At 38.1% G+C, this 9699-nt stretch overlaps 1 protein-coding gene across 1 annotated transcript; it reads left to right on the top strand.

Moving 5' to 3' along the window:
* The first annotated feature begins 498 nt into the window (after nt 1-498).
* On the top strand, nt 499-5416 carry LOC108682790 (adenosine kinase). The gene is made up of 7 exons (XM_018172030.2): nt 499-751; nt 1143-1278; nt 1449-1594; nt 1937-2107; nt 2471-2621; nt 2907-2993; nt 4583-5416. The coding sequence occupies exons 1-7, from the start codon at nt 551-553 to the stop codon at nt 4708-4710; spliced, it is 1020 nt and encodes a 339-aa protein (XP_018027519.1). The 5' UTR covers nt 499-550; the 3' UTR covers nt 4711-5416.
* The last annotated feature ends 4283 nt before the right edge of the window (nt 5417-9699 follow it).

Below are 9699 nucleotides of genomic sequence, written 5' to 3'. Positions count from 1 at the left end.
AAGACATTTCTTTCTCTATAACTTATCTTCATATGGGTGGTAATACAGGATTTATATTAGAGGTACCAGTATAAGGCTAAGATGTCAACATTAGGCTAAGATGTCAACCATTGCCAAATGTTAACCATAACCATCATGATAATATGATATGATAGGTTGGAGTAGCTCATATGCCAGTTACATGGTGGTATACTTGTCAGTTACTGGGGGCTTTACTATGTTTCCCTGACCTATATAGAACTTCTGCTCACTGCTGGTCTTGATCACGTGATCTGTCATGTGATGTTGTCCAGACTCAGGTCTAGTATTTTCAATCTCTACTAAGTCTAGTGAATATTACATCTCAATTACAGATGATCCAATCTTAGAATGTAATTATAATTAATAAAATGAAACACCTGATTAACACCCAGACAGAAGTCATCAGGTTTAGGCATGAATTGTACTTTTGTAATTTATATTATTTGACTAAACCCAGGAATAAGTTTCACAATTTTTTTCAGTTTTTACTCTATTTTAGTATTTATAATTACTTAAATTCATTTCAAGTATGCTGCTTGGATTAGGAAATCCTTTGTTGGACATTTCTGTTAATACAGATGAGGCTTTTTTGTCTAAGTATGGCTTAGAGGCCAATAATGCCATCTTGGCTGAAGAGAAACACATGGAAATGTATGCTGAAATGGCCAAGATGTCTGGGGTAGAGTTTATTGCTGGAGGAGCCACTCAGAACTCCATGAGAGTTGCACAGGTAAATTAAATCAGATGATTTCTTTATTCAGTTGATTGAAGTAAAAGCTCCAAATTAGATTCAAACGTGAATAATTGAAGAATTAATGTGATAATATCTTGTTAAGTCATAATTTATGTATCTAATTTGTGATGCTGTGTAGAATCATAGTTTTCAATTAATACTTACTTAAGACAGTCTCGTTTAGAATTAATTGATATTTCAACAAAATTTAAGCTCAAGGAGGAAGAAAAGTTAATTCTATATATTGAATTATACATTTGATTTTAAGCTTTAAATAGTACTTGTTTTTGAAGTCCATGTCAATTATTTTGAGCTATCACTATCAGTAGTTTTAAGTTTTGCATGTTGTCTCATCTTAATTCTAATGTATTAACTTGTTCATGTGCAGTGGATCCTGGGGAAAGATAACATGACTACATTTTTTGGTTGTGTGGGCAAAGATGAGTACAGCAAAACACTCTTAGAAAGGGCAAATGCTGCTGGTGTGTGTGTCAAGTATCAGTTCCATGATTCTCAGCCAACTGGTGAGTTGATTACAATACAAGTTTAGTTTTGCTGAAGTCAACTTTGATTGAATTTCATTTTCTGCCATTACCCTCAGCCAAAACTTTTATAATGAATTATACTATCAGTAAAAATTTCTGCCTGGCAAGTAACAAATCATCATTTGCACTAATTACCTAATTTTTCACAGGCACGTGTGCTGTGGTGGTCACAAAGGGAGGCAAATGTCGGTCATTGGTGGCCAACTTGGCTGCTGCCAACCACTTCTCCAAGTCACATCTTGACATTCCTGAGAATAAAGCTCTCATTGAGAAGGCTAAATTCTACTACATCTCAGTTAGTCCCAGTAAATTAGTTCTAAATTTTAACTGCACCCTATTAAATTATTGTGAAGAATAGTAGCAACTGTGAATTTTTAGCCCCCTTGATGCTGCTTACTTTAACTTCAGTGAAATGTGTACATTTTTTGCTAGATGCAGCTCTCTTGACACTTTGACTGCAATTATGCTCACTGTACATTTTACCTGCAACAATTTTTTTTCTATGAAAACTATTTGTAATTCATAGTCAGAGTTTTTATGTTTTCAAAGTTCCTGTTTCATAAGATGTTTTAGGGGACATACTGGTATGTCAATAGCTCATCTGAAAAGTTTCTAAATAATTGTCTTGTTTTTGCAGGGCTTCTTCTTGACTGTTAGTCCTGAGTCCATCCTTGCCATTGGAGCGCATGCATTGGAACACAACAAAACATTCTGTATGAACCTCTCAGCCCCATTCCTGTGCGAGTTCTACAAGGAGCCAATGATGCAAGCATTCCCCTACATTGATATCATTTTCGGCAATGAAACGGTGTGTAAGGCTGTAAAATATAGTATTTGCCTCAAGGAATAAAATTATGATTGGCCTCTTATCTGAGAAACCAATCAATTTCGTGACTCTTACATTGTGTGTCCCAACAAACTTGTGGTGACTCTATTGTTGACTATTGCATTGTTCACAAGAATGTGGCTTTGATGTCAGGATTATTGCAATCTTCATAAAAATGAATCTTTCTCTTCCTGATTATAGCATTATTAATGAAAATATGGCCTGTCCATATTAGTGCATTGGTCATTGAAATGCCATTGTCCAGACTATTGCATAGTATATAAAAATGAGGCGCTTTGTTGGCTGAATTATTGCACCCCTATAAAATATAGGTGTGATGTGCAGGAAGCAGCCAAGTTCAACGAGGTGCAGGGCCTGGGGGCGACGTCTGTCACTGACATTGCGCTCAAGATCGCCGCGCTGCCCAAGCTTAACACGAAGCGCTCACGCGTCGTCATCATAACTCAGGGCGCTGATGCAGTCATCTCTGTTGTTGGTCTGTATTATTAAGGATATAAAATTTGTTCATCTTCTGATATTGTATTTAATGTGTGTATCTTTGATGCCCTCATCGATATACGTTAGTTGGTATCTACTTTTCCATCTATTGAAATTTGTTACTTATTTTGTTTTGTTCACTTCTAGAGCAGGGGGTAAGTCAATGGGTGGTGACAGAACAACTAACTGGCTAACAATGACAACCTGATCACTTTATGTCAATGAACTTCCTGGATTTAATGTGGTAAAACTGTGATGTTGAAAATGACTTTTTTGTTGCAAGATGGCGTGGCGCGCGAGCATCCCGTCCAGAGACTCACGGACGAGCAGCTCATCGACACCAACGGCGCAGGCGATGCCTTCGTTGGAGGTCAGACTTTTTAATGTTTCTCATCGCATTGCGGCGTTTTGAATGAAATTTTTTGTCCCCCGTCAATGCCACTAACGTCGCCACGTAACTCTAAGCCGCCGGCCTTCAATAGAACAATCTATTTTATCCTTTAATAGAAACAATCTATTTTATATACATATATGAACCACATCTTTCTAGGGAGATCTAAACAGCTTCGTAGTCATCATGTGGTCACCAAACCCTACCAATCGTAGTTCTGAATAGTATATGTATACAATAAATATATTATGGGGTTTTTTAGTGTCAAGGGGCAAGGCATGTGCGGTATCTGCTAAGCGGTGTGTTATATGTTATTGATGGTAGTATATTTTGTTATTTTCATCTTCAGATCAGTGCAATTTGACCAATATCAACCACGAATGTATGCATATATACCTATCCCACGTATTCTAATTACAACACTTCTCTTTATCTTCACTTCTTGTCTGTCTGCTACAAATCTTATAATCAATATTTAACACACTTCTACCTGTCCGGTCGATCTGAAATTTTGCACACTTGCATAAAGTCAGAGACAATGCATGAATCAGTTGACAGAATAAATAATTTTAAAAATTTACAAAATTTTTAAATATTGAAAAAAATTTGAAAATTAATTTTGTTCAATATTTGAAAATAAAACTAGAAATTCATTGTACATCAAAGACACTGGATTCTTTAAAAGTATTGTCTTTAGAAAGTATTTTTTAAACGCATATTTTTACATATAATTTTATACATATTACGCTAAAAACGTCGATATCATGATAATAATAAGAGCATTTGTTTAAAAAATTTTATCCGGGAAAAGTAACCCTTCAAATTTTAGTTAGTATTCCTAGCATACTTCATCCACATCGTCGCGATTACTCAGTGATGATAATGGCGTATTTTAGCACCAGATTTCCATGACGTTTGTATTCCAGGATACATGATGGAATCCTTATAGATCTTTATATCCGTAAAATTTGTATTCCAGCATGCCTGACGGACTTATTATAGAACTTTATATCTGTAACGTATGTATCCCAAGATAGCTGCTGGTGGACTTGATATACAACTTTATATCTTAATGAAACACGTAAGAATAATGACCAGTGAATGCATTATATTCCAATTTGCAAGGAATGGAGAGAAAAACTTTGTTGATACATTCGAAACGTCTATAGTATATTTTAAATCCCTGCTGAGATCTGCTTTTTGATCTGTTAACACCATCTGAAGAGTTTTGATTCCTTGCAAATTGGAATATACGTAATGATGCAGTCCTTATTCATACATGGTCCTTATTCATACATGTTTCAACTTTATATCTGTAATTTTTCCATAAGATACCTGGTTGACTTATTCGTGAACTTTGTCATATACCCGTAACATTTGCATTCCAGCATATCTGATGGACATATTCTAGGACTTCATATCCTACATCCATAATGTTTTCATTCCAGGATGCCTGATGGACTTAATATAGATATTTGTATCCTATATCCATAATGTTTGCATTCCAGGATACCTGATGGACTTAATATAGATATTCGTATCCTTTATCCATAATATTTGCATTCCAGGATACCTGGCCGAGTTGGTGAGCGGCAAGGGCGTGGAAGACTGCATCAAGTGCGGCATCTGGGCTGCAACTGAGATCATCCAGCGCTCTGGCTGCACCTTCCCTCAAGAACTCTCATACGCGTGCTGATATTAGCACCCGATGTTCTGTGGCGCTGACTTGACATCTTCCTGATAAATCAATTGTTGCTTCATCAGCCGCATTAATGTCTTAATTCCATATTTACAAATCTATTTGTCGACCTTTTTATCCTCCATATCTGTTTTTTTTAAGTCGTCTGCTTTGACCTCTATTTTTGCCTTATTTGTAAGTCGTAAATTTTGTTTCTCTATTTGTCCTTTACTTCGGGAGTCGTCTTGTTTCTTTACTCATTTTTGTTAAAGTTGAAAAGTTGTTGTTGTTTCCCTATTCGTTTTCAAGTTTATGAATCATCAATTTTTTCACATTTTTGCTTAATCTTGTCAGTAAAAACAAACATGAATATAAAAAACAATGCACTCAGATATACATCTAGGTTATTAATTAATGGATACATTTTTTGCTTGGAAGGAATCTCTTGCGGGTAATTGACGGTTATTAGCAAGTTCTGTCTATTGGTGGTCAACGTGTCTGAGCATCAGCATAACAGACTCTTGACGCCTTAATTCTGTTATCAGTTGAGCTTTGGAACTTATCATCATTGAGAGATTGTATAACTTGTGCTACTGATCACCTACATCTCACAGATCTGCTTTGCTGAAGACTGCTCAGGTACAAATGCAGCACTAGCAGCTGCTGCTGTTGGGGGTGCTTGTGATCCTAGTGCTATTAGTGCTCTTGGTGCTGCTCCTAGTGCTGCTGGTGCTGCTCCTAGTGCTGCTGGTGCTGCTCCTAGTGCTGCTGGTGCTGCTCCTAGTGCTGCTAGTGCTGCTCCGTAGTGCTGCTAGTGATGCTCCTAGTGCTGCTGGTGCTGCTCCTAGTGCTATTGGTGCTGCTCCTAGTGCTGCTAGTGATGCTCCTAGTGCTACTGGTGCTGCTCCGTAGTGCTGCTGGTGCTGCTCCTATTGCTACTGGTGCTGCTTCCTAGTGCGGCTAGTGCCACAGGGGCTGCTGCTGCTCCTAGTGCTGCTGGTGCTGCTCCTAGTGCTGCTAGTGCTACTGGTGCTGCTCCTAGTGCCATTGGTGCTGCTTATATTGTTGGTCACTGTAAATGTTAACCTTCACGCGGCCATGACATTACTTCTATAAGGAAATTATTTTTTCATATACCTACTCATTTTTTTAAATTGAGAACCTAGCTTCTTGCGTTTAGTGCCCTGAAATGAAATACCTGTTATGACCTTATGAATTAGTGATTTATTTTACAGCATCCATCGAAAAATTCCTCCTCAGGTCTTCTTAGGAATAGAAGTCAATAGCTTAGGTTCTGCATGGGGAATTCCTGATATATTTTTACTCGATTCAAATGATAAAGATGGACATATTTTTGTCAAGTTTTCTGTGTGGGACCAGGCCATCTGTAAGGCCTAAGGTGCGCGACTGTTGATGTTGTTATGATACCTGTTGTGTTGAATTTTTGCACTCTGAATAAAAAAGAACTAATTCCCTTGGTTATTATTGGTTGGACTCTCAAGTGTGATAGATTCGAAATTTTTCACATGTCGCTAATGAGTTGTTACCAGGTAGTCTTAATACAACTTAAAATATAACTACGGCATCTTCATAAGATGATTGGCTAAAACCCTCAGGGGGGACTTCTGACGCGTGTCTGTGCTCGTCAAAAGTCCTATGGTATCTCGCGCTCCTAGGGGGATTGTTCCTGAGCGCCCCACCGCTGAGCTCGCGGTGTCTGACTGCAGTTCTCAGTTGTAGGATCAAGTTATTATGTAGGTAGGATTCCTGACATTTCCCTTCTCTGTCTCTCTCGTGCGGGCGGCCGACGTCCCGTGTAAGCGTTCGAGTGTCTTAGTTTCTTTTGCTTTCCACCTGTCCCTCCTTGTCACTTCGTTCCTTTGAGATGCTAACGCTGCTTCTTTCGAGCCAGCTTCAGCGGGCTGAACAATTGAGACATTCCGCCCCTAGTGGGTGATGATCAATTTTTGATTTGAAAAACTTCAGATAACTGAGAGTCTGAGACCTTCCAGCTCTTTGGTGATGTTCATCTTGACTTTTGGTGCGAGATAGCTAATTAGCAGAAGCGCTAGTAAACATGTGGCCACTAAACTAACTAAACTAATAAACCAAATCGCTGCGTCTACTTCGAAAAGTTTCATCTTTTAAATTTGGATTAATTAAATAAAACGACTCACTGCTGAAAATACCGTTACGGAGCTGCTGTCCGAGATGAGGGCTCATACATGATAATAATTAATTCACTATTGCCCTTCATAGTGTCACCTATCGTCAGACTAAAAATTAACCTGTGCTGTTTACTGTTGCATTACATTAAATGTCATAAGACGAAGAGTTGAAAGCAACGTCTAGTCAGCCATTACCCAAACAATAGCTTTCACCGTACGTGGTTCATTGTATTTATAATTGTGGTAATTCATATAACATAATTGCTGCAAATTCGAAGCGAATGATTTAAGAGTGTTCAATTACAGGAAAGTCGAAGCTAGTAAACATTAAGTTACAGTTAATTACAGACTAACTCCTGCAAATGGTGACGTCAGAAACATTGGAGCTCTTTCTTTCCTCGGAGGTAAAATGGAAACCCCACAATATCGCGAACAATAGTCACCGAAAACCATGTATAGTGCCATTAAATAATTAGTAGGAGAAAAACATGAATATTGTCGAGTAGTGTCCGAGGCAGGCACCAAATGCCACCCGTACCCGATAGTGAAGCGTTAGCCATGCTCCACTGAACGAATAGCATTCACTTTCATGACGTCGAAATAGTTTTTATTCGTACGACATATGTTATTATATTTTATGCACATTTATTTTAAACAGTCGATGTGAGTCGAAGCTAATAGAGTTTTGAATCAAAGTGTTCGGTATTATTTTCTATAATTTTTTCGCGAACACAGCGTTAACGTAGGTACGTGTTGTTACGTTGGTACGTGTTGTTACGTAGGTACGAGTTGTTACGTAGGTACGAGTTGTTACGTAGGTATGCGTTGTTACGTAGTTACGTGTTGTTAGGTAGGTACGAGTTGTTACGTAGGTACGCGTTGTTACGTAGGTACGTGTTGTTAGGTAGGTACGAGTTGTTACGTAGGTACGTGTTGTTACGTAGGTACGTGTTGTTACGTAGGTACGAGTTGTTACGTAGGTATGTGTTGTTACGTAGGTACGTGTTGTTACGTAGGTACGTGTTGTTAGGTACGTACCGTACGTGTTTTTACGTAGGAACGTATCAAAAACTGTAACGTATTACTGATTACAGAACGCTGACCTGAAGCAATAAAAAAACCGACGCAGTCAGAGAGAGGGTATCGCGACCATTGACCAATACGTTTTACTCCCTGATTTATAATCCGACTACGAGCATCAGTGCTGCTCGAATTTACATTTGGAAATTTCTAATTATAAAAGTTCTCATTGCGTAAAATATACATGTATAGAAACACACTCACGGAGACGCATGGAGACAACTATAAACCCACATTGATTAAGAAATCTAAGTATAAAATAAAATAAAAATTCAAAGTGAGAATTTTTTTACCGAAAGATTGTGTAAAATAAATTTCGAGGGATCAACCCAAAGGTTATAAAATGCAAATTTCATCAAGGAAGTCTCTGGGAAGAACTTTGTTTCGGATTCGGATTAACTCCAAATGTCGTATCGTTCTGTCACTATAACGTAACTTACGTAAGTCCTTGACAGAGATCCCACGCTGGTTGGTACCTCTAAAGGCCCGTTTACACTAGGGGCAACACACGAGAATCAAGTGCCTCAAAGCGCATGCAGAGGCGCTTTGCAGCCTCTGCATGCGCTTCTTGACCGATTGACGAGCTAGCGATTGACAGGGGCCATGCCTCATGCAATTGGAGCTGGTCTCCGAAACGTTTTCTATAAAGATATGAATTTTTGTGGACTATTCTTTTCTTTTAAATTCTTAGTTAGTAGATAGATGTCTGTGGTCTAGTAAGGTTGATTGTGTACGCTGGTCCGGCACTCCAAATGTCGACTAAGCACCACTCTCGTTTGGAGTCACTCTCTAGTTGAGAGCCTAATTGATCTTTATAGAGAACATGAATGCCTATGAAGTGTTCGGTCAAAGGAGTCCAAAAATCGAAATACAAATGATGTAAGTTATTTTTACATGACGTGCTTAGTTTATGTGATTTTAGCAACTCCTGACAATTTATGCATTACCGTTTAGCGATTTCAAAGGATGATGTAATATCGGTACGAATATTGGAGCTTTTTATTATAGAATATACTTTAAGTCTTCAACGCAATTACAAAAAACATGAATAACGGAAGGGTAAATCAGGCCATACAAGATGCTTGCTCTGCACCAGACATGTCGAGGAATTTAATTCTGATTGATCTTCATCAAATGCAATACGGACAGTTCGGCCTATAACTTGCCGGTATCAGGGAAAGTAAGATATCAACAAGCCATGTTCCCCAACATCGCCCGTTGCTGAACTTCAAATGTTGGCTCGTCGAAGGGAAAGGAAACTGCACGAGAGTAAGTAAGATGATTTCAAAGACAGCGACAAGTATGAGTAACATCGGTCTACGAAAAGTATGAATGAGAGAAGGCTTATGTGCATACATTTAAATAAACTAATTTAGGTCAAAATTGTCGGATTGTTTCCGCATTGATTGGATTTGTATAGACAGTCAACCCCGTGTAGTTTTATCAATATAATTTTATTGTGATGACTACTGCTAAAACTGCTAATAGAGTAGGAGTTAAAAGTAAAATTTTTGGATGGAAGTTTTCTTGTATTGTTAATTTTTCTATTTTTCGACGTGAAAATATGGAAATCGACAGGCAAATTCATTGCATAATGTAGGTATTACTAATGGCGGGAATTGCACCAAAAATGACGTACTGAAGTAAACGGAAACAGAATGTAAAATTTTGTTGGCTTTGAACGATTCACCTCGCCCAAGTCCGAGCTTTAGTACAAAAAATTGAATGTTTTTTAAGAAATCACGTAAACAATTTTAGC

The sequence above is a fragment of the Hyalella azteca genome, unplaced genomic scaffold (genome assembly GCF_000764305.2).
Source record: "Hyalella azteca isolate HAZT.00-mixed unplaced genomic scaffold, Hazt_2.0.2 contig16688, whole genome shotgun sequence".
NCBI classification, from domain to species: Eukaryota; Metazoa; Arthropoda; class Malacostraca; order Amphipoda; family Hyalellidae; genus Hyalella; species Hyalella azteca.
This window is presented reverse-complemented; position numbering and strand designations above follow the sequence as displayed.

Coding starts and splice junctions, on each gene's coding strand:
- LOC108682790 (XM_018172030.2), top strand. CDS start 551: ATGCTGCTTGGATTAGGAAATCCTTTGTTGGACATTTCTGTTAATACA. Junction 752..1,142: donor ACTCCATGAGAGTTGCACAG/GTAAATTAAATC, acceptor GTTCATGTGCAG/TGGATCCTGGGGAAAGATAA. Junction 1,279..1,448: donor CCATGATTCTCAGCCAACTG/GTGAGTTGATTA, acceptor AATTTTTCACAG/GCACGTGTGCTGTGGTGGTC.